The following is a 24,746-nucleotide window of genomic DNA, read 5'->3' on the forward strand; positions in this document are numbered from 1 at the left end:
GTGAAGATTCCAGTTTTGTCAGATGCCTGAGATCAAAATGCAGATTATTTGCCCTTGTTAAAATAAAACCCCCAAACTTTGGTTTGGTTTGGGTTTTTTTTAATTGAAAAGTTAAAAATGAAAAAAGGTCTTATATTTAAACAGCAGAGTGGTCCTTGTGTTGAGCAGGGGTTCCTGGCATCCTATGGAGAATGGAGAACTGACAAGTTATATGGCTGCGTTAAAATCTTCTAAATACTTTGGCTTACAAATACTCACTAGACTTCTTCATACTTAGTTGTTGAAAGTAGGGTTTCACAGGCCATTTTATTTCTAGTGCTTCCTTATTAACTGCAAGCTTAAAGGAATTTTTAATGGGGCATGGAGGTTAATTATTGCATGGATTCAAATAATATCCTCTTAGTTTAAAGTCATTGGGTTTTGTTTTGGTTTTTTTTTGGGGGGGGGATGGGGGGGAAAAAAACAAACCAAAAAATGTAAGATTCACCCTATAACTCTGTAAGTTTGCATTTCATTTGCCTTATTTGTCCATAAATCAAACATACTGCCTCCAGAGTTGTTGCTGACTACATGTAGTAAAGGTAAAAGGGCTAGTAAATATTCAGCTTGATACAGTGCTGGAAGTCAGCATTGACAGATCTTGCAAAAGAAAGACTAGAGAAGATTCAAATCATTGAAAGGTATTTCTATTTTCTCCTCTTGGTTAACAAAGTTGTAGATAGCCCTGAGGGCCATCTGCTTCAGTGACTATATAAGCGTTGTCTTTTGAAATAGGGCTGTGCCAGCCCCTCCCTGCTTCTCTAATACATAACAAGACAGCAGGGCATTACAAAACCAACCATTACACTGAAGGACAAACTCTGCAGTAAGACTTTAATAGGAACAAAATTTGCTGCTAGAGTAGCAGTAAAGACAACACTGATTTTTGTATTTTTAATTGTATTTTACAGAATTCTAGAATGGTTTGGATTGGAAGGGACCTTAAAGTTCCAACCCCACTGCCATAGGCAGGGACACCTTCCACTAGACCAGGTTGCTGCAAGCCTCATCCAACCTGGCCTTGAACACTGCCAGGGATGCGGCAGCCACAGCTTCTCTGGACAGCCTGTGCCAGGGCCTTATCATCCTCACAGGGAAGAATTGTTTCCTAATATCTAATCTAAATCTACCCTCTTTCATTTTAAAGCCATTCCCCCTTGTCCTGTCACTGCATCCCTTGTAAAAAGTTCCTCTCCAGATTTCTTGTAGGCCCCTTCAGATACTGGGAAGCTGCTGTAAGGCCTCCCTATAGCCTTCTCTTCTCCAGGCTGAACAAGCTCAGTTCTCTCAGCCTGTCTCCAAAGAAGAGGTGCTCCAGCCCTCGGAGCACTTTCACGGCCCTCCTCTGGACTTGCTCCAACGGCTCCATGTCTCTCTTGTGTTGGTGGTCCCAGAGCCGGATGTAGTACTGCAGGTGGAGTCTCACAAGAGCAGAGTAGAGGGGCAGGATCATCTCCTTCAACCTGCTGGTCACACTACTTTGGTGCAGCGCAGGATACGGTTGGCTTTCTTGGCTGCGAGCGCATACTGCAGGCTCATATTGGGCTTCTCATTGACCAACACCCTGAAGTCCTTGTCCTCAAGGCTGCTCTCTATCCATTCTCCACCTATCCTGTATTTGTGCTTGGGATTGCACTTGGCCTTGTTGAACTTCATGAGGTTTGCACTGGCCCACCTTTCAAGCATGTCAAGGTCCCTCTGGATGCCATCCCTTTCCTTCAGCATGCAGACTGCACCACACAGCTTGGTGTTATCAGCAAACTTGCTGTGGACACACTCAATCCCACTGTCCATGTCACTGACAAAGATCTTAAACAGTGCTGGTCCCAATACCAACCCTTAGTTGTTTGTTCTAAGCTGTGTTACTTCCTTTCTTTCCAGCAAAACTATTTCATAGCTGCATTAACTGCACTCTGGGTGAGCCTCAGGCCTACCTTGAGACCCTCAGGTGAAAGATCCTACATAAAACTGAAAATTCCGTTCATCTGGCACAGAATCGAGTAATCTCTTTTCTTATCTATACATGAAAATGCATATCATACAGGGTTGGCCCAACAGGACTCAAATTAAGAATGCAGCAAAAGTAAGAAGCAGAGAACAGATTAAACTTCTAAAAGGAAAGGGTTCTCTGAAGAAGCTCCTCATCTCTCCCTGTCCTCACCTGACTTGAGGTATGGAATCTGTGCTCTACTTAAATTGATAGGAGTATGTGATCTGCTTACACATGGAGCCACTTTTCAACAGTCCGTAAGCTGCCAGATGCAGTGGTAAGTACCAAGAGTCCACTCTTCTGTGATGTTACATGTCAAAACAGACACCTTCCCGTAAAGCTCAAAATCCTTTCAGAGACAAACGTGAAGTTTTAACTGCAAAAATAAATTTCCAGTGTGAACATACAGATTGGTGGAATAAGGAACAGCATGATGTAGCAAATAATGTAAAGGAAGAATTGGACCTTCAGGAAAATGGGAGTCAATTAAGAACACAGTTTCCAAAACACTTAGAGCACAAACTCACCTTTAAGTGCATAGTGGTCCAGCTGGTGTTAACAGGACAGTTTGTGTGCCTAAAGTGTACAGGTACATGGTTGCAGGGCTGTGCGGGCGTTTGCTAGCTCAGCATGTCTAACTCGCGTATTGTCAGACAACTAGGCAAGAGAGGCAAGAAGCCAAAAGTATACAGAGAACACATGAATGATTGACGTTGCTGTGGAAGGACTAGTTAAACTCTCATACCTATTTTTGGGGAGAAGTATGGCTCCGTGTTAGATTTATAAAGGATTAAGTTGTATATAATTACTGCCAAAGGAATAAATGAGAAACAATTTAAAGAAAGAAAAATAGTTGTTGCTAAACTGTCATCAACAGCATTTTGGCTGTAGCCAGGAAAAAGTACAAAAGAATGCCCAGTGCTAGTCAGTAAGGTGAAAAAAAAACCCCAACTTTAAAGGAAACTTGCAAAAGCTGTGACTTAATTCTGTATGTATAGTACTTAGGACTACATTGCAAATGAAATATTTTGGGATCCATAATAGATTACATAGTCAAATAAATGATTAAGCAAAACCAGGAAGAAAAACGAATCAGAGAACCTTAAGGTACACTTGCAGGGGAAAATGCTTTTCAGGTTTTCATCATAAACTATATAAATGGAAACAATTAAACATAGAATTGTGTAATGTTTGGCAGGGGAAGGTGCTTTCTAAATAACCTAAGAAATCCTGTCTGGTATGTTAGATTTCTGTACAACTGCCCACAGAAAGGCAATAAGGATAAATAAGAGGTGATGCCCCAATTCATTTGAATCCTAAGGATTTTGGAACTTGAGACTTAACTTGTGAATCTTATTTTTTTCAAATGTACTGAAATATTTTCTTTAAAAAAAGTATACTAGGCTTTAGAAAACAACTGCTTGAACTGAAAAGCTGGTGTTTTATAAATGCATACCATGCAATTTCTTAATGAAGCCTTCCTCAAGGAGGAATATCATATATATTAACATTATTCCAACTAAAATATTTCAACAGTTTTCATTCCTGCTTGATCATGGTGTTCTAGTTCCTTGTATTTTATAAAAGACACTGAAGAATATGTATTTATTTAAATATTTGAGGTAATTACTTTGACAGGATGCCTGTTCCTTGACATCAGAATTCATCATGATTCCGTCTTGGTTGCACACTGCCTTGTTAAGAGACTTGTTTGGGTTTTTGTTTCGGTTTTAATCCTGTCAAGGTAAAGAAAAAAGGAGAACTTACATACTTTATATATAGTTTTTGACTGTCACAGCTGATATGTTATTCACCACATACTGAAAACTCTGTAAAAATGTTTATCCTCTCTAGGCTTAGTCTGGAAAGGTGCAAAACAAGCACTTCTACTATGCAAATAGGATGGACTGGAGACATACAGGAAATCAGGTGTGCAGATACTGATGTAACCTTACAGAAACAGGAGCAGTAACACAAAGCCAGAGCACATTTGTAATTTCTGCATTCTGGTAAGTGAACACCAGCTATTAAGCCAGTTGTGCCAAAATAACTAGGGCAATGGGAGAACTGATGAATGACGAGTCCTGTGATTTCAAGGAGGTGGCAACCGAATAGATCATGCATGCACAGGCGCCATCATATGGTCAGGAGGTGTCAGGGTCTGGAAACCAGCAGTCTGTGCTATGCATCATTATTGTGGTGTTATTGTTGTTGTTGTTATTAAGGATGTTTGGAACTTTGTAAGTGTTCAGACCCAGCCTTGCAGCAAGAAGTGACCCAGAACAGCAGGGACACCGCTCTGGCAGAAGCGTGGATGGGAGGCCAGCATGTGAACAGGGCTGGGGCAGAAGTTCAAACCTTTCACATTGGCGATACTAAACCTGTCACCAAGATGACTCAGCATGGAAAACTAGTAGAAACGCATTTTCTGGCAGTGACCTAGAAGGAAGCGCTTTTCAAAGTGCTACAAAACTAATGCAGTAAAACCACAGTAAAATGCTTTTGTATCTTGTATGTACCAGAAGAACTTCATGTTAATGGAAAATTCATGCTTCACCCCTTCCAAACAGGAAGTGAGATTTGGCTAGAAATGACATTTCCCAAAGGCATACCAAAGTCTCAGAAATTATTACTGACATGGCACCTTAACTTTGTACCATTGCACAAGATACCTACTTACTTGTTTTAAAGCAGTGTGCCATATGACATCATGCTGCCTTCCTACATATTGAAGTAAAGCAACCTGGCACAGAACATCTCCAGTCAGCACTGTATCCCTTAACAATGCTTTAGTTTAACTTGAGCCAATACCAAGTATCGTATGATAGGTCAAAACCCCTTCCCTTGGTGCCTCAACCAGGAAAACAGGGTGAGACAGAAGTAATGGAATTATGGTTGAACTAACAGAACTACTGATCGCCCTCATTTTTCTTCCCACTACATTTTATTTTGGCTCATTTAAAGGAGTCCCCTGAGAGGCACTGAGCACTGAAAAAATTACTATGAAAAAGTCCTGAATAGCTACCTGATCCACCATTAGGTATGTGAAGTCCTACAACAAACAACATACATTAGTATATAACCACAGGTTATTTATACAGGGTGGTTATGTAGAGCTTAAACTTCTCCTTTTATGAACTAGTCCTGCATGTTAGAGCCAAGGTGGCTAAAGCAGCAATGTCTTTTTGCCTTTGTAAGTATGATTACACATCAAACTTTTCCTAAAACCTCTTCTTTTTTAAGATTTACAGTGCAACAAAATAAAACAGCATCCTACATTTTTGTGAGTCTAAGCCTACCAATCCTTTTGAGATTTTATATCTTTCTCAGCATTCTATGCTGAGGTGGAAGAGAGGTGTGAGTCCTTGCTGCGAATGAGGTATGTGACCCTTGATACCTGGAATAGGGCATTTCTGTTCTCCTAAGAAATGGTTTGCTCCATTAATAAAACGGTTTCACACTCATGTGGGTGGAAAACAGAAACATTTAATGAACACCCCATGGGACTATTTTCAATGGAAGAACTGCTTTTGGACAATCTCTAGCCACAAAGTCTGCAATATACAGCGTAGTGCTGGAGAGATGCTATAGGTCTGGGTTGCATGTGGACTTCTGAGAACAACCACTCCTTCCTCCCACAGTTTCTATTCAGTTTTAAGCTTGAGTTCCATCAGAAATAATGGGAAGCTAGCATCCACTTTACTTGAGAATACCCTCGTTTCCATGCCTAAAATCAAGCAATGCAACAGCCACCCCACAGGCACTTACAAAAAGCTGAAGTGAAGAACTACTTGCAGTGTTGTTCACCTTAAAAGCACCAACTTGGAATCTAATTTCTTACACGTAAACTAGATAACCAGAAATGTAACTATGAGTGGTTTGCAGAGCAGTACAGTATTTGTGACATGGATAAACATAATAGAAAACTCAGCTTCTCAAGTAGCTTGTTGAATTTGATCTACGCAGCAAGAAGTCCCTGGAATGAAAACCAGCCAGTCTCTTCCTAGTTTTAATATAGAACTAGTCACAGGTTGATAAAACCAACCAAAGCTTGTACTAGCACAGCTAACTTACCTGGTCTGCTAGGTTTGTTAGATATCAGAAATCTGTATTTATTGAGGCAATAAACTTCCCTCCTCATGGGGAAGAGGTAACCCTATACTAGCACCCTCCTAAAACCAAGTTCTGACAGATTATTGGAAGAGATTCAGTCACCCCAATGAAGGTATTGGTGCCACCCAGCGTCCTGCTCTATCCAACTACTGCTCCAGAACATGGCAAGTGCAACAGCTGCCAATTACACGTGTGCCCTGCTAAGCCGTCATTTGAAATGTAACTGCGCACCTATGTTCAGGTAGCTAAATCTCACCTGTGAAGGGCTGAAAAATAAAATCATCACTCTGAAGCAAATCCTCAGCAAAGGGAGAGAGCTCACAAGTCATCTGTTAGTATTTTTCAAGAAAATCCAAGTGATTTTCAACTCTCTTTTACATGGCATCTCATTTCAGTGAACGCGGCACGGGTGGATACAGACACATCAGCACATAATATATTTACACTTATACTGTTCATACTTGTCTCTCTGATGCTGCAGAGTCATGTGCTTCATGTATTCACTGAAGTCTCAACACATTCCCATTATACTTTATTCATGCCAGCAGAGTCAGAGCTTTCCAGTTAGAGGAAATGTAACATTTTGGTGGCAAAAAAGAACTTTGCACTTCACCTGCCCCCCACTTCCTTACCCCAGTGTGATAGGATATATAGCACACTGCATGTCATATGGAAAACACAGCTGACACCTCAGACATGCTCCTAACCTCTCGTCTTTCCTTGGGAAAGATCAGGAACAGACTTTGGGCCAGACACACTTCGGTTAACAATCATCCCACTCTTAGGCAACTCGTCAGCAACTCTTCTGCACGACACAGCATACATGCACAAATAACAAACCCAAGTCTACCATTGGAAGGAAGGAGAGAACAGCTGAGAATGTAAGAAACTGCTTTGGGAGAGGGCTGTTAAAAGAATCCTAGCCCTACCCTGGAAGAGCTGCTGTGAAAGCAGGCTGACGCAATAATAGGCCAGAGGCAAAATTCACTACCCTGTTACTTCATTGACTATTCTCTCTCTAGTTCTTGCACAGACCATCAGAAAACCAAAATATTACTTAATATTTAGGAGGGAACAAGACATTTTCAACAGAGACATTAAGTTGCTGGAGCAGGTCCAGAGAATGGCAACAAAGCTGGTAAGGGGTCTGGAAAACAAGTCTTATGAGGACCAGTTGAGGGAACTGGGGCTGTTAGTCTGGAGAAGAGAAGGCTCAAGGGGAATCTCTCTCTCTACAACTGCCTGAAAGGAGGATGGAGAGAGAAGGTGGCTAACCTCTTCTTCCAAGTAACAAGTGATAGGAAAACAGGTAACGGCCTCAAGCTGCACTAGGGAAAGCTTAGATATTAGGAAAAATTTCCTTCAACTGAGAGGGTAGTCAGGCATTGGAACAGGCTGTGCAGGGAAATGGTGGGATCACTATCCCTGGAAGTGTTCAAAAACTGTGCAGATGAGGCCCTCAGTGACATGGTTTAGTGGTAGCCATGGCATCCTTGGGTAATGGCTGGACTTGACGATTTTAAAAGTCTTTTCCAACCTAGCTGATTCTATGATTCCATAAAGCATGTCTTAATATTACTGATAACATGTACCTACCTAATAAACCTCGTATCAAATACAGCAGTATCGAATCACATTTTAGACATAAATTAAGTAATGACCTATGGCTATTTAGCTGGAAGAATGAAGGCTGGCTACCAATCCTAGCACTAAGATTATAATACTAGTACTTTGCATTTACTACCTCCTCAAGTGAAGGAGTACATGAAGTGTTTTGAATAGACTATGGCACTTCTATTTTTTAAATTGCAGATCAAGAGATCAAGGCCCAATCTCCAAATTATCTGGATGCCTAAAAATACCTGTTGGTGCTTAACCAGTTTCTCAGAAGCAGTTCAGCATTTCTGTACACTAGCCATACACATTCAGTGCATTTAGGAAGAACTCTTTGGACTAAACTTCATGGTGGTGTAGTATCATCCTAGCACTCTGCAGTTAGGTGTGCTCATCCTCATGCTCCCAAACTAACGTAAGTTGGTATCCAAGTTTCTAAAATTCGGAGTTACAGAAATGAGCTTCCAAACCATGGAAGATGCAGTCTCTGAAACAGACACATTTATGACTGTTCTGGTCAAGCACTAGGAGAATTCGGAAGAACTATAACTTACTCACTTTTAAAAAGGAGAAGCACTACACAAAAATTAATGTGTTTACTTTCAGCACCATGTGAGGTAGAAGTACTTTACAAATGGAGAAACTGAATACAGGAATGTAGGTGGAATAAGGGAACACAAAATATAATGCAAAATCAGGAACAAAAGTCAAGCTGCTTCACCAAAGTACTTTTTGATGAAACAGTATTTACCTTAGAGTGCCCTTGACAGTATTAAATATGTCTGAAACCAGGATTTGAGAATAAACACAGTACTTTGTACAAATATATGGAAAGTAACATGACTTGTTAAATAGCCTAGTATATAAAATACCTAGAACTACGTGTATTAGTACAAATGAAGAAGTTTAAATTTTAATGGATGAAAGTATTAGAACCCTACAGTACGTTCATTACGTTTTCTCCTCAGAAGTGTGATTCATGCTAGCTAAGCAAAACTGGCTTTATACCTTTTCCTCATCTCATTCTGAATTCCACACCTTTCCCTCCCACAAATCATCCTCTTCTACACCTTTTCCACATACTTTATAGCTCAAGATCACAGCTAATATTTGCTCGATATAACTTTGAAATAATCGGTTTACTCCCACTGTATAAAGAGCTCCCAGGTCACCCACACAGAGTTTCACAATGACAAACAGCCATGTTTCAAATTAATCACATTTTTTCATAAATCCCTTTTAAGATAAGGTCAAAACGAGTACTGCCAGTTCAGATCCAATTTACGTGTTGTTTTTCCTCAGGGGTTTATCCAAAACTCCTTGTAATACTGGAAGTGACAAAGTCAGTCAACATTACCATCCTAACTACAAAGTGTAATACAGCTAGAATCCTAAAGTCAGAATGATAAAAACTAAGGAAGTTCTTGCTGTAAACAGTTTTCTAAGCAAAACAAGATGTTGTGCAAAAAGGGTACTAGTCTTCAAGAAGAGTCTGGGTTTCTGCTTTTAATGCTTGCACTGGTTGAACAATCACTGCAGGCTTTTGTTACTCAGAAAAATTGTATTAATGAAAATAAGCAATATTTTATTTCAATACCAAATTTATGGTTTGTGTGTTACACTGGGGTTGGCTTGACTGATATTAATCAGGTATGTCTGAAACACAAAATAACATAAATTAGACATTCCATGAGACATGTACAATTATTTTCTACCAAGATGTGGATAGTTAAACCCACTTCTACACCAATTCTTTTACACTTTTTAATGGTGATAGTGACTAGTATTTTAGTAAGAGGGTAAAATTCAATAAAACTTATAAGGACAGCCATACAACTCAAAGATACCATTTGCACAGCTTCCAATTCCACTGTGAAAATATAGCCCCTCCAAAATAGAAATAGGCACTTCATCTTTAAAGATGAAGCACACTCTTTTGTTCTTCAGTCATCATCAACAGTTGGCTTGATTGTCACTCCTCTTCTGATTTGACCCCAACCAATTAAACTGTAAAAATAAAAACAGTTTATATTACTTTCAACAGTACTCAGAAATATCCTGAATAAATCAACATCCTTCTGTCATTCTTATCCCTTCAGTTCTCACAATTTGATTTTTTTCCACTTGTCTCCCACCCAAAACATCCTACAAGACTTAAGACTGGTTACTGGAAACACAGAATAAAAAAGGATGAGGGACAGAGAATATTTGCATGTTTGTAACCAGCTAAGGATGTACCTTTGAACAATAAACTAAAAATCTGACAGTATTGTAACATGATGTACTGGTGGCCTGCAAATCTGTTCACAGCTTCATCTCACTTTGCCTGGAGTGCTGCATTACGTTCAAACAGAAATGAAAACATTAAAATTCAGATAAGGTGACAGCAAAATTACAGAGCTGTATCTCTCAACGAACATGTAACCTATAAAGGTTAACTCAACTCTTGGGTAAGTTCTACTATTTACAGTCATTAAAATTAAGGCCCCTTTTATAGACAGCTGTTACCTCAGAAAAATATGTCTTTTTAAATAAATTATGTCCATTTCCACAGCCAGCAGGCAGCCCATGTTACTGACACAACTGCCTGTCAAACATTTCCAGTTTCTGGCAAGGAGATAAACAGAAACCACATGTGCATCTCAATTTAATTTGCTAAGCAGCAGAGCTGCTCTCTGGACACCAGAAAAGGAAATGAAGTGTATTAGCCCAACACCTCCCACTTTTTAGGACCATATCCATACTAGTCCACCTTTGAATTTACTGTTCCTTGGAATCACTAGTGTATCCTGCTTGCTTAGCCACTTGTTTAATCTCTGTCCCTTTATATATTTATTCTCTAATTTGTACCTAATTTTCATCTGTTGCTTTCACACTATCTTCCATCTTTTCAGTACTCCATTGCCGCAGGCTACACAGTACAAACTGTACTTTATTTCATAGAATCATAGAATAGTTAGGGCTGGAGAGGACCTTAAAATCATCTAGTTCCAACCCCCCTGCCATGGGCAGGGACACCCCACACTAAACCGTGCCACCCAAGGCCTCATCCAACCTGGCCTTGAACACCGCCAAGGATGGAGCATTCACAACCTCCCTGGGCAACCCATTCCAGTGCCTCACCACCCTCTCAGTAAAGAATTTCTTCCTTATATCCAATCTAAACTTCCCCTGTTTAAGTTTGAACCCATTACCCCTTGTCCTGTCACTACAGTCCCTGATGAATAGTCCATCCCCAGCATCCTTGTAGGCCCCCTTCAGATACTGGAAGGCTGCTATGAGGTCTCCACGCAGCCTTCTCTTCTCCAGGCTGAACAGCCCCAACTTTCTCAGCCTTTCTTCATACGGTAGGTATTGGATTTTATTATGCTAGTCTTCCAAGTTTGCCTCCTTTCCCCATCTCTCAACCTTCAGTCTCCTTATGTTGTCTCTGTCCTTTTAATACAGCATAGAAGGCAACTTTTTAGTAACAGTCTCTTTATAACAGGCTTCCAACCCATAATCCAGAGACAAGTGAGTTTTTTGGCAAAATCTGGTCATGTTTTTCAAGTGGAAAGTAATCTTCAGAAGCAACAAAACCCACAATCAGATTTGCAAAGGCTATCAGTCTATAGCTTTAAAAAAGCAAGCAAAGCATAATTTCCAATATAAAATAGTTTCTCCTTTTCCTTCTGTTTTCCCTGACTTAATTTGGGTCCTTTCTATTTTTCTTTTCTCATGTTCAAGACATGTTATTTTTTCCTTGTTTTTGTCAAGGAATAATCTCTTCCCTAATTTGTCAGCTAGCTCTGACAGCAAGCATTAAGTTCCCATCTATGCTTTCTCGTTGATCTGAAAAGAGAAATCTGCATCTCAGATATTTAAAGCTTGGTTTTTTATACAGTGCACACTTCTTGTAAAAATGGCTATGTTCCCTTATACTATACAGGAGCTGTGCAGGGTCAACAAATCTAAATACCAATATGTTCTTATGATACTCATGTGGTCTTATGGAACACTTAACAGGTACAGTATGCATAATCATCTAAAAAGAAGTACGGGCCTAAGATTAGAATGAATCATGAACCAATTCTGCTCATCATTTTCAGCCTCCAGATGCTTCTGTGCAGTCATTCTGTATTTGTAATGAGAATGGGCCAATCCAGTTGATACTTCTTTTTTTTCCCTCTCTGCTCATAGTACATAAAATATTTAAACCTTAGAATGTCCCTCCTCTGTTCCCTTGCTACTACTGCAAGATTGTGCTAGAAGTCACATACAGCTCCACAGGCAGAACACCACTGACTTAGGTGTATATAAAGACAGGCTCTGGCTTACCATTACTAGAATTTCCAAACCGCTGGACCAAGACTGCCTACTGTTAGCTCAATTTACAGCTTGGGCAACAAACCACAAACCTCAGCTGTTTCCTCATCTGTAGGTATCTACCCAATTAATAATGCTGCTTCAGAAAAGGAGGCTAATAATGATATTAAGCATTCCACAATAATGGCATCCATATCTTAGGAGAATCCAGAGGAATTTTTGAAACAGACATAAACTTACCTATTCTAGAAGAAAATTATATCCATGTATTTTTAGTTAACAATAATACAACCAGGTGCTCTACCTATTTAGCACCAACTTACCGCCAGTGTTTTTCAACTCTTCGACTCAGGGCGATTTTTTCTCCCACTTCTGTGCATACTGGGTTAGTTAGCATAATCTTCCCCAAATCAGCCTTTACTGCACTAACTCTCCCTCCAGTAGACAAGGATCCTATGTTTACCATTAAAACTTCATTCCTCGATAATTTTTGTACCTGAAGGCAGATATAGAAAACTGTGAAACATAAGCTTTATTATTAGAAAAATAAAAAAATACCACAGACAATATTGAGTATCTTCTCTTACCTACCTGCCACCAAAAAAAAAAGATACAGCTGAGAAATGTAACAACTGTAAACATACACACGCACACACAAGCCATGCAGAGTCAGTGGATAAAGTTTACATGTGAAAGGATAAATACATAAATACATTGTGTATGTACTACTGCGAGTCCTTGGTATGATACACTTTCTTGGGATTTCTGTACATTTTCTATAAAACATCCTGATGATTGCACATACTACACTAAAGTGGAAACAGTCTCGGATATTGCTACAAATTGGAACATGATACCATTCCTTTAAATTATGCGGATATTCTCATTTCCCTTATGCCTACTTCCACCAAATTATTTTTCAAAAAAGAATTAATTTCACAGGATAAAGAGAGTGCTGAAGCACTTACTGCTGCATGAAATGCTGCATTAAACTGTTTTAATGAAACATTAGAATCTAATTCTAGATTTTCATGCTAACAAGGAAAACTATGATATTTTAGTTTGATTTGTGTAAAATGGACCATGGAAAACAAGACTCTGCCATACATCAAGTTCAGTTTCTTTTCAACAATAGCATTTCGAAAATACTTAGCTTTAAAAGGTTCTTCTACGAAAAGCATGTAACTAGGAAGTAGATCCATGCCTATACAAAACTATTGCACAAATAGGCTGACAACAAAGGAAAACAACTATTGGTATGTTTCAAAGTATACCTAATTTCAGGACATAAATACTTTTTGCTACTTTAAAATACTCTGATATGAATTCCTACTCCTGTGAAAAGCATTCTTCTGTAACACTAACTAAGCAGGCAAGTTTAGTGACAAACATAAAAAGGAGACAAAACTACTGCATAAGACCAAAACAATGTACATACTAATGAAACCTAGAAGAGAAAGCAGGGAAAAAAAACCCAAACCCAGAAAAAGGGTACAGACCTTTGCAGCTTTCTTGTCTCCTTCAGTGCGCACACCTAATAGTCGTCTCAGCAAGAAATAGGAAATCTCTAGCTCTGTAAATATTTCTGGCAGCGCTCCGACAGCACCAAGGACCTGACCTACCATTCGGTCAGCCCGACACAGTGTTGGATCAATCTTAGTTCCAACACCTACAACACAACAAAGAAGGCCACAAGGAGTAACTGAAAGGCAGCTGTCAGACTGACTTAGAGAACATGTGAAAATGACAAACTGAGAATGTACTGGGAATTCTCTACTACTTGGAACAGGACTTTCAGAATGTCAGCAAGACTATAAGCTCTGTCTAAACAGATGAAGAAATATTCTACTGCTAAAGCTAGTATAATTAGCATTGTGAGTTAATCTGTGCTGGCCAGTGACATTCAGGAAAATTATTTATTTATTAAATATCTGATTTTCACACTCCTGTTGTGTCTCTCTCTATGTATATGAATTATTTGAAATTCTTCATAGCCTTTTTGTTTACTACACTGGGATTTATTGTTAAATGAAACCAAATGCTTTCACTTCATAAGCATGAAGAAATAAAACTTCTCACAAGAAAATATTCTCACCTATAAGACCTCCTGGAGCAGCATATTGTAGATCATTGTGTTCAGCAAAGAGTGACACAATTTTGGAAAAGATTGGCTTGCACATGAGTTTTCCTTCACTATCCTTAGACACAATACCAGGTCGGACCTCAATTTCCTGGCCCACCTAATTAGGAAAGTGAAAAAGTGGTTAACTGGTGGTTTCACAGGAACATAAAGCTAACTACTAGTCACAGACAAAACCCACTGATCCCAAGATCTACTATTTATACAAGTCCCTGGTTCTGGGCTACTGCAGAACTCCTAAGACTTCTGTTGCACTGCTTACTGCAAACCAAACAATACTGAAAGCTCTGTATCTCACAGCCAATATAACAATCAATTTTCTTTTCAATATAATTTGTAAAACTCCTTGAACAAAGGATCTTTATCAGCAATAATGCTGATATGGTAATTTTTTTTTTCTTTTAAATAACGTCATTTAGAAATATTCTAGCATTGAGAAAAAATAAGTTGATTTGATTGGTGTAATTGATCAGCATTGATAAACCACAGGGCAAAGAAAATACAAGTTGCATAAATGTTCCAAGATGTGGTTTGCCTTCCAGTCTAGCAAAGCAACTTTTAAAGCTTCCATCTATTGACAATATCCCACAAGCAAAGTAAAAATTTTAAAATATACAGAATACTTAAATGAGGAAGTGGGACCTGTGGGAACCCACACATGCTTCCAAGGTTCTTTTAAAGTTCTTTCTCTCTCCCTTTCCCCCTATAATTCAGCAAGTAAAAGTGATAGGACAGAAAAAAAAAAAAAAAAAAAAAAAGGCACTCTCAATTTTTGTAAGCAATGAAATCAGTACCATGATTAGCAAAAGACTGCAGTAACAAAATATATTTAAAAAATAAAAAGCAGTGTAAAACAGGAAAGTAAAAATGAGGCACAGACAGAAAGGGTAAGTGCCATCTGACTGTATTCCTTTCTTTTTTTTTTTAATAAAATCAATTACATAGATTCATTTTGTACTAAGCATGGAAAGCATCTACTCATTATCAATATAAATCCCCAGACACAAAAGGGAAAAGGTTACCTTTAGAACACCCTTTAGAATACTGCCACCAGCTACACCTCCCTTAAGGTCATCAACTTCACAGCCAGGCTTGTTGACGTCAAAAGACCTAATTACTGAAAAGCACAGACCAGGTTTATACTTGAGATCAGGTTCTTAAAGAATGAGTGTCTTTAGCAACCTTGCTTCCCTATTCCAATGGAGGTAGCCACATATTTATAAATGTTACAAAAATGTAATTCAGGAAGAACACTAAAATACAGTGAATATTTTATTCCCAATTTTTAAGCAGATAGTTGACTTTCTTCTCAAAAAAAGCTGCTCATGTACATAAATATTTTAAATAATTGTTTCTGCGCAGCAGAAGTTAAAGATCTGAAAAAGACAGCAATGATAAACAATATTACAAAACCTCTTCAATACTCACAATGTTAAATGTGAATATTGTAACCTTGTTTTAATGTGGTTGATTTTTCTGCATTTTTAGCATGTTTTTTAGGTCTCACATGTTTCATGTGGAATAAAAAACACACACAAATTGCTTTATCATAGTGGAACTGAATTTCATATATGCTGGACAAGACCAAAGACTGACAATTCTGAGACAGGAGATTAACACAGAAAATCTAACCAGGCTACCTGTAAGTTTTTCATGGAAATAATTTAATTTTCAAATTCAACAGTTTTTCAGTACTTTGTTAAATCAAATTTAAGTTCATAGCAATTTAAGGGAATGTTTTAAGACACATAAATTTCTCATCCTTACTGCATTTTAGTGCTGCCATACACAGAAAATACAGAAAACCTAGCAGTTACCTCAAATAGATTGAGCTATAGCAGTTAACTATGAACAAACAATACAGCTCTAGGAAAATATGCAAGTTTTAAAATAAAAGCACACTAAACACTCCCTTTAAATCTACCTCTTTTTAGTGCCTTCAGCTCATGCTATTTTAAGTGTAGATACTTGTAGGAAATGGTTAGCCACAAAAGCCCAGACCTAAGCATCTACATACCAATAAGCCTTGGTTCAGATGTGAAGTCTCGCAGTGGGACTGGGATTTTTTTCACTATATACTCACAAACTACCTCAATGTTGTATTTCAGCTGTGCTGAGATTGGAATTATTGGAGCTCCTTCTGCAACTGTACCTGAATCAAAATAAAGTTCAACATAGTGTTTACAATAACATGACCAAGTGTTCTGTCATTGATAAAAATACTAATGAATTTCAATGCACACTTTATGTGTGTTTCCCAAAGCAGTAAGTATCAGAGCATTTACCTTTCCCTCCAACATTTTAGTTCAAACCAGCCAGACCTACTTTTGGGGGCATTCTGAAACAACCCTTATGTTGCCTTTGGGTAACTATACTGAAGAATTTTACAGCTGCTCTCTAAACATTGTGCAAGGTAATCGTCTGGTCTTAGGGAAAATTCACTTCCTACATTGTGATCAGAAATATTCTTCAGATAACTTCCTCAGAGAAATCAGATACCTTGCTATTTCATACAGCAGTATTAATTTTACAGTCAGATTTTATTCTGACAAACTAAAATACCTATCAATTTAATTATACATGTTTTCTAAGTTTTGCAATACAAATATATATTTTAGAAAAATTGTAATTTTGTGGAAGAATGCATTTAGTTAGTTATCGAGGCTTGTTAAATATTACTAGTTTTAATTCTACCTTTTATTTTTTTGTGGTAACTCAAATTCTCAAACTCCAAATGTACCCAATTAAGCCACCCTGACATAGCTGTTATGAACAGCTTACGCATGTCAACAATTCTGAACTACAAATAAATAACAACAAAAAAAAAACCTCCACAAGACCCACTGGTGACTTCTGATGCTGACAATCTAGCTCTGCAGCTTCTCACATAACTCAGCAAAAGCAGATAAGCAGGGTAAACCGTGGAAGCTCCTGGGAAAGATGACACTCAGAGCACTAAAGCTGAGCAGAACACGGAACTTTATAGAGTAGAGTAACACTGCATGTGCTGGACTTACAGAAAGAGATGAAAGACCAATCTTTTGTGATTAGATAAAAGAACACATTTATATCTACAAGGTGCCTTAACGAGTGCTGCTTCATTTCCTCTTGTACTGCAGTAAAACCACAGTACAACCTATACCAAAGAAACAAGCCAAGAAGAAGCAATACTAAGAAACCACCGCAGATTCAGTATAAGCTACTAGATAAGAGCTATTGCTGTTAGTTTTACATAAAGAGCTCTGACCAACAGCCTTAACACTACTGTATGTAAGCAGTCTGAAAGAGGTAAGAAGCACAACTCCAGTGGTCTATTTTCAGATTAACAGACTATGTACACCATCATTATCTAAGGAAGAGAACCTCTTCTACACACATATAGAAAAGTACTATGTCCATGTCCCAACACTGAAGAATTTCCACCAACTATATCTCTGCTGTTGAAAACTTACCTTGTACAAATGCAAGAATCTGTTCATACTGTTCTTTAGCCTGGCTCTCCTTCACCAAATCAATCTTATTCTGTAGAATCAAAATGTGTTTCAGTTTCATGATTTCTATAGCAGCTAGATGTTCTGAGGTCTGGGGTTGAGGGCATGACTCATTACCAGCTGAAAGAAGAAAAGTGACTGCAATATAGAAACTATAAAGATAGACAAAACTTCCACAGTTAAGACATTACTTTCCATTGTATTTTTATAAAAGATGACTTAGTCACCTCTCAGTAAGCTACAAGCGAAGCACCCAAGTTAATAAGCACCTATTCTTCCCCAGAACTGCTGGCTGTAGCATCCATGCAATATATGACAGAAGAGAGGTTGCCTGAGAGGTTCCCTCATTCTACTTGCTCCCAGTGGAAACATACATCTAAAATTTCCAAAGATACTGAGAGACTTGTGTCTACTTGACTTATTTCATCCTTTAGGTCTTCAGACATCTCAGTACTAACTGTAGGATAATGGACAGTTTACCTTTACTTAAAATTCTATGGTATTTTCTTATCACTAAGGCCATAAAAATGCCAAGATCCCCACACTCTGTAACACACGATAAATATAGAGTATGTGAATAGGGTAGCTGTCAGCACAGTTTGGATTTCACCCACCCAAGAAGCCAACTTTGGCCTGATGTGCCATTATGGTGGTTAATCTCACTTGAAGATTGGTCTAGCACACTTTCTAGATCAAAACAGGCAGAAGGAATGACAGCTCATCACCTGTCTCAGACTATTTAAACTATAATATCTGAAGCTGTTTTTCTTCTTTGTTGACATGTCCTATCTAGGTAAGATAAATACCAATTATCATTGCAGAGTACTAATATGTATATTCTATTATAGAACACTTGTAGATCCACAGAACACTACGTTCTACAGACATACAAAAATAAGTTTTACACAATTCCTGTTGGTTGCAAAACAGAACAGAAAACGTCTGATCCAAGATAAATCTCCTATACTTCAATTTTGTCCATATTCATCTGGGCTTAATGTCTGTATGGATGGTTGTGGACTCTCCTGAATGACAAAGGCTACATACATACTTAAAGCAAACTGAACCTTCAGAGAAACTCAAAATGTGCCTATAGCTAATCTATTTCAATAAAATAATATAAATTTTACAGCACTATGCAACTACAATGTTTCCTCTTATCTAACTAATCTTCCATCAGCTTGGTCAGCTACCACACTAATGAGTATGTATAGCAATGTTTTTTTAAACCCCAGTTTGTTAGAGTTAATTTTCATCATAGCATCACTTTATTTTCTTAAACACATCTCAAAAGCATTCACTTGTTTTAACTGCTCAGCCACCCGACTAAATTTTAAAACCCATATAATGTTGCATCATATTAAAAAAATAGAGCTCTGCTTTTGTGTAGCAATCATTACCTATCAACAGTAAAGCTGCATCCATTACCGCTGCACCGTTCAACATAGTAGCCATCAAAATATCATGGCCAGGACAATCCACAAAAGAGACATGCCTGTTGCAGAAGGAGGTTAAAAAGAAATCCAGAAGACAATTATCAACAATTTCTACGGCTGATTTATGTAAGCAGCTAGGCAGACACAAAAGTTAAAACCATCCTAAAAATAGATAAACATTTCAAAGCATGCTGAGAAGCAATACCTTGACAGTATTTTCATAAACATTCAAAAAGAACACAAAGATTACTGAATGGCTACTGAATAGTTTTTCTGAGTTTTAAGATCTGACATATATTCATATTAGATACTGCTTTAATATGTCACAAATTTACTTGTTAATTAGACTAGATTTAAATGCACCAGAATAAAAAAAAAAACAACTAACCAAACCCAAAAAACCCCAAACACACCACACAGGATTTCTCTTATCTCTTAAAAAAAGACAACTCCCATTCTCCTATATTAGAAAATTACGAGTCTTTAATTACAGTTGTAATTACACTTCACTTCAAAGACTTATCTGCAGAAACAATGTTACACCTTTTAGTACAATCTGTAAGATTTTTTTGTGCAGACCATAATAGTCAATTAGCTACATCCTCGTGTCCTGGTTTCAGCAGGGATAGAATTATTTTTCTTCCTAGTAGCTGGTGCAGTGCTGTGTTTTGGCTTTAGTCTGAGAACAATGCTGATAACACACCAATGTTTTAGTTGTTGCTCAGTAGTGCTTATCCCAGTCAAGGACTTTTCAGTCTCTCAAGCTCTGCCAGTGAGGAGGGACACAGGAAGCCGGGAGGTAGCAGAGACAGAACACCTGACCCAAACTACCCAAAAGGGTATTCCATATCACAGCACATCATGCCCAGTATATAAACTAGAGGCAGTTATCCGGACAGAGCAGATTGCTGCTTGGATCGGGCTGGGTATCAGTGGGTGGTGAGCAATTGTATTGAGCATCACTTGGGTTTGATGGGGTTGTGGGTTTGATGGGGGTTTTTTGTTTGTTTGGGTTTTCTGCTTTGTATTCTCTTTCTTCTCTTGTTATTTCCTTTTTCATCATAATTATTAGTAACATATCGTACTTTTCATTATTAAACTCTTCTTATCCCAGCCTACAGGTTTGGGTTTTTTTTTCCAGCTTTCCTCCCTGTCCCACTGGGTGGTGGGGGCAGGGTGAGGGAGTGAGCAAGCAGCTGTGTGGTACTTATTTGCCAGCTGGGGTTAAACCACAACATCTTGCTTGAACCTATTCAGTGAAGAATCCTTGTTTTCTGGTAGCATGCCACCAAAAAGCAAGTTACTAATTTGCTGCTTCTGCTATAAGCAAATAAATCCAAAGCTTTTAGCCAACAATTTAACAACGGCTGCATGACTGTCACTCTCCAACAGAAGTTATTATTAGAACAAGTGCTCTACTGGGAATCTCAGGAAAGGAAGGAAATACTTGATTACAGCACCATGTGCATTTTATACATAAGTATAGGAACCTTGCTATACAACAGTCTTTGTGGCTACTCTCATTTGAGCAACCACTGTAAAGACCCACATAACAGCTGTTGTGGTTACTATGTTTGCATAGTGACCATGATATGCATTATTAGAAATGAACTAAATAAAGTTAGAGGCCTGATCTCACATTAGGCATCAAGATTTCATATACTCATTAAGAACTTTGATAACCTTTCTGCTTCTAGAAAGAAAAAGTTTAACAAAGGTCACTCTCCAGGAACATATTTAAAAGATGCATTTGTGAGGTCCATATTAGTTCTCAATCTAGTGGCTTTGAAATGTACTTATATGAGTCGCAGAAAAATTTAACTTCAGTGTCCTGCAGATACCCGAGGACAGAAGACACAGCTGTGCTCTACTGTGGACTATGCACTGCAACTAATAAAAACCACGGCAATTCAGGTGATACCTTAGATGAGGGATGCCCAGCATCTAAGAACATGGTCTGCCATAACTCATTCAGCTTTCAGCTCAATCCTGCCTATTTTCAGTTACGCAAAAGGCAGTAAACACAATTTACACCATACATTTTACAGCAGTTACCTGACTAGTTTAAAGTTCCCTTTGGTGCCAGGAATATCTGTAGGGAACTCATCTGGGGTGCTGCTTCCACAGGATCGGTAACACTCTGGTCGGGAACAGCTTGGGTCATCCAGCTTGTAAATCTGTAAGCAATTGTTAAAAATTGAGAAAAAGTTTATTCATCAAGTTTTAGCTATCTCTAAGCTTACAGCCATCCTGAAATATATTAGCAAGATATTTGCTAGATTTTAGTGATGACTCACCTTTGCATTAGCATATCCCAGCTTGATTGTGATATTTCTTTCCAGTTCATTTTTAAATCTGACAGTATGAACTCCAGATATAGCTTTGACTACTGTCGACTTCCCATGGGCTACATGACCAATTGTACCTACGTAGTAAAAGCAAATGTCTGTCAATAAACCATCATTTACTTTCGAGTAATGTTCCACTACTATCAACACATAATTACCCCAAACTCTCTGTAGCCAGAGCTCCCATCAGAAGCATGCGTGGGTTTCATAATAATTTTTGTTTAAAGAAACAAAGCCCTCATTGGACAGGTCTTTGCATTTTCATGAAACTCATTTTAGCACTTAATTTTAAGGTAAAATAAACTTTGCTTTAGCAGCTATTCCCCACTCCATTCAACACGATTCTTAAGAGTAAAATTGGTGCTTTTCAAGTTAAAAGGGTTTGAACAAGCCTCTTCCTACACCTTGGTAAAATTTATAATGAACCCACTATACTTATATGAGTCTGATTCAATAAGAATTTCTTAAAAATGTTCTCACATAGATACCATATGCTACTGCATTAGCACCAGAAAGAATCACATTAATGCAACCCTCTTTTTTTAGAAGTTTGCTTTTACCTATATTAATTGTTGCTTGCCTGCTGATGACTTCTGGTGAAAGAGGCGTCAACTTGGTAACATCCTGTGTGAGGGAGATTTTAGAATTTATTCATCTTGTATCTAAAGGTTTAGAAAGTACTCTACGTATTTTCTTAACAATTATCCAGTAGTTCTATTCAGCAAAATCCAACCGAGCTCATTAAAATAATTCTAAATATGCGTTCTAGTCTGTTAAGAATGTGAAATAGGAACAAAACATGAACAAAATGCTGACTGTAAATCAGTATGGGCTGCAAATCAAAACACTGACTTTAAGTTGGTATAGGCTGCAAGGTGTAGAAGATGGAAGTAAGTAAGAAGCTCTAACACTAAGAAAAGTCACCCCAAAAGCTCTGCTGTCCTCAATAGCCTGTTGCATGAACCTACTGGTAGCACCTGGCAAATCAAACACAAATACATCCCATACAGCTAAAAAGACAATTCTAAAAAAGTTAGTTTAGGGCTACTTTATAAGCTCTTTGTCCAAGCATTCAAATGTTGAAATCCACTTAAATGTTCCTCTGTACTATTTTGGAACTCTTTGCAGTTAATTTCTATCCTGCACTGAATTCATATGGATGAGCTACTCAGTTCAAGTGAAGATTCACAATGCCAAGAGTCCTCAGTACTGGACAGGATAGAAATATTTGCAAACATACAAATAACCCCACACAGAATAATTTACATTAATTCATATATTTTTTTTATTGTTTACAGTGTTACATGCAGGTCCTGTGCATAACAATCAAATAAACACATCTGGGTGAAAACGTAAGCTCACTCAGTCTATTCTCAAGTGTTACATTAATATAATGTTCACATTCCAGACAAAAGATTTGTCCATCTAACACATGCAATTAAATTTGTATTTCTTGTATATTTACCTTAAATGACTACACACACTGAAACCGGTGCTGGGAACATGACCTGCAGATGGCACCATCCAGCAGGCTAATAAGCAAGCAAGCATGATGCAAAATCCTGTCATCAAGAAAATTGTTCCTGATGCACACAATTATGCACGCATGCAGTTTTCTCCTCATGAGAGATGTAAGGCTAAGTTCAGCTATAAGCTCCAGTCAACTGTACAAATTCAAAGGCCAAGTGAAAAAACACAGAATAGGCCATAAAGGTAATTCCTACTGACCTCCCAACTAGGCCTATCTGTGTTCTTTCTTACTGTCAAATGCCATGATCAACAATGAAAAGAAGAAACATTCTGAAATTACTATTGTGCTTCAGTAACGAGTATCAACATGCTTAGCTATAACACAAAAAGAATTCTTCTGCTCAAACACCAAGATTATCAAACATTATTACCATAAAGACAAATAAGCTTTTCTAACTTGCTGAACACCAGGGAGGCAGCAATAAGATTTTTGACTGGTTTTGTCTGCATATATGTGTAATAAGCAAGACAGTACAGGCAATGGCTCTATAGACACTAATCTTCGTACTTTTCTTCAGGTGTTTATTGCACCAGATTCTTTTATGGAGTTTTCCATAGGCTCTATATGCCTTTGCTATTCTGTTGTCTATCTCTTTGCTGATCATGGCATCCGAGAAAATAATGCTTCCCAGATAGCTGAACTGCTGAACTGACTTAAGCTCTGACTTGCCAATGGTAATGTGGGGATGATGATAATCTTCTTGCGGTGCGGGTTGGTAGAGAACTTCTGTCTTCTTCAAGCTGACTTCTTGCAACCAGATTTGCCTATCCCACACTGGCCTTTTTAGTCATCAGCACGCTTGTAGTAAGCGTGGGTAAAGCCCTTTCCAAATCTCCGTTCGCAAAGTCAAGCCATGACAGGCAAGACCACCACAGCAACAGACCTCTGCAACCAATTTTCTTGACAGTCAAGATAATTTTCTTGGTAGATCAACCAAAACAAGGCTGGCAACCGATCCATCTAGCCCACTGGGGAAACAGAACTCCAATTTATGGTTCTGCTTCGGGGAGGGAAGAGCCTCTAGTACCTTTCAGCACAGCCACACTCATAAGGAGGAAACTGCAAGCCTCCACTGCTGTGCCACTAAAGGCTCACTCGCAAGACAGGCACGCCAACCCGCCGAGCCTGGGGCTCACCTCACCAGCAAGCGATGGCCTTTTTCTTCTAACACAAACCCGCTGCGACCAGCCCAACCTGCTGCCAGCGCCGCCACTATGCCCCATGCCTACATTCACCTACCCTTTCCTTCAGCCCCACCGTACTGTGACTCGCCTTCCCTGTCCCGAAGCCCGCAGCTTTCCGCTCTCCTTCAGCCCTCACCGGCCCCAGCGGGGCCCGGTGGCAGGCACGGACTCTTCCGCCTCCCAGCACCCGCACGCCCAAATCGGCTAGCCCTGCCGCCAAGGCCCCATCAACCGCATCCGCCGCTCCCCGGAGCCCGCAGTCCCTTCCCGGTCCCCCGGGGTCCCCGCGGTCGAGTCTCACCAACGTGGCGAGGTCCTGCCGGCTGAGATGCGGCTGCCCCAGAGTCACTCCCGCCTCGTCCCCCGCCATCTTGGCACGAAGAGGAAGCTAGGCGGCCTGCGCGGCCGCCTGAACCCCAGATCTGCTTGGCCCCGCCGCCGCCGGCGCTCAGCCTCGTACCCGCCGACCGGGGTGGGCAGACACCCAGCTCTGCAACCGGCCACGCTGAGCGGCGTGGGGCCACCACCAGCCTCACTGCTGAGCGGCAGCGACTC

General features: G+C 39.1%; 1 protein-coding gene across 2 annotated transcripts; it reads right to left on the reverse strand.

The window, feature by feature from the left end:
* Positions 1 to 835: 835 nt before the first annotated feature.
* EIF2S3 (eukaryotic translation initiation factor 2 subunit gamma) lies at positions 836 to 24,708 on the reverse strand. Of its 2 annotated transcripts, XR_013956491.1 has the most exons (14): positions 24,493 to 24,708; positions 22,037 to 22,100; positions 21,426 to 21,553; positions 21,184 to 21,305; positions 19,093 to 19,187; positions 17,654 to 17,812; positions 16,219 to 16,353; positions 15,224 to 15,318; positions 14,157 to 14,301; positions 13,561 to 13,730; positions 12,385 to 12,557; positions 9,604 to 9,763; positions 3,660 to 3,765; positions 836 to 2,405 (listed from the first exon to the last, which is right to left on the reverse strand). XR_013956491.1 is itself a non-coding variant. In XM_080614293.1 (12 exons), the coding sequence occupies exons 1-12, from the start codon at positions 24,559 to 24,561 to the stop codon at positions 9,700 to 9,702; spliced, it is 1,419 nt and encodes a 472-aa protein (XP_080470419.1). In that variant the 5' UTR covers positions 24,562 to 24,708; the 3' UTR covers positions 8,310 to 9,699. The 2 variants fall into 2 exon arrangements, 1 of the variants encoding a protein (XP_080470419.1); XM_080614293.1 differs by lacking the exons at positions 836 to 2,405; positions 3,660 to 3,765 and having other exon boundaries at positions 8,310 to 9,763.
* Positions 24,709 to 24,746: the final 38 nt, after the last annotated feature.

The sequence above is a fragment of the Psittacula echo genome, assembly GCF_963264785.1.
Source record: "Psittacula echo genome assembly, chromosome: 3".
Classification (NCBI taxonomy): Eukaryota; Metazoa; Chordata; class Aves; order Psittaciformes; family Psittacidae; genus Psittacula; species Psittacula echo.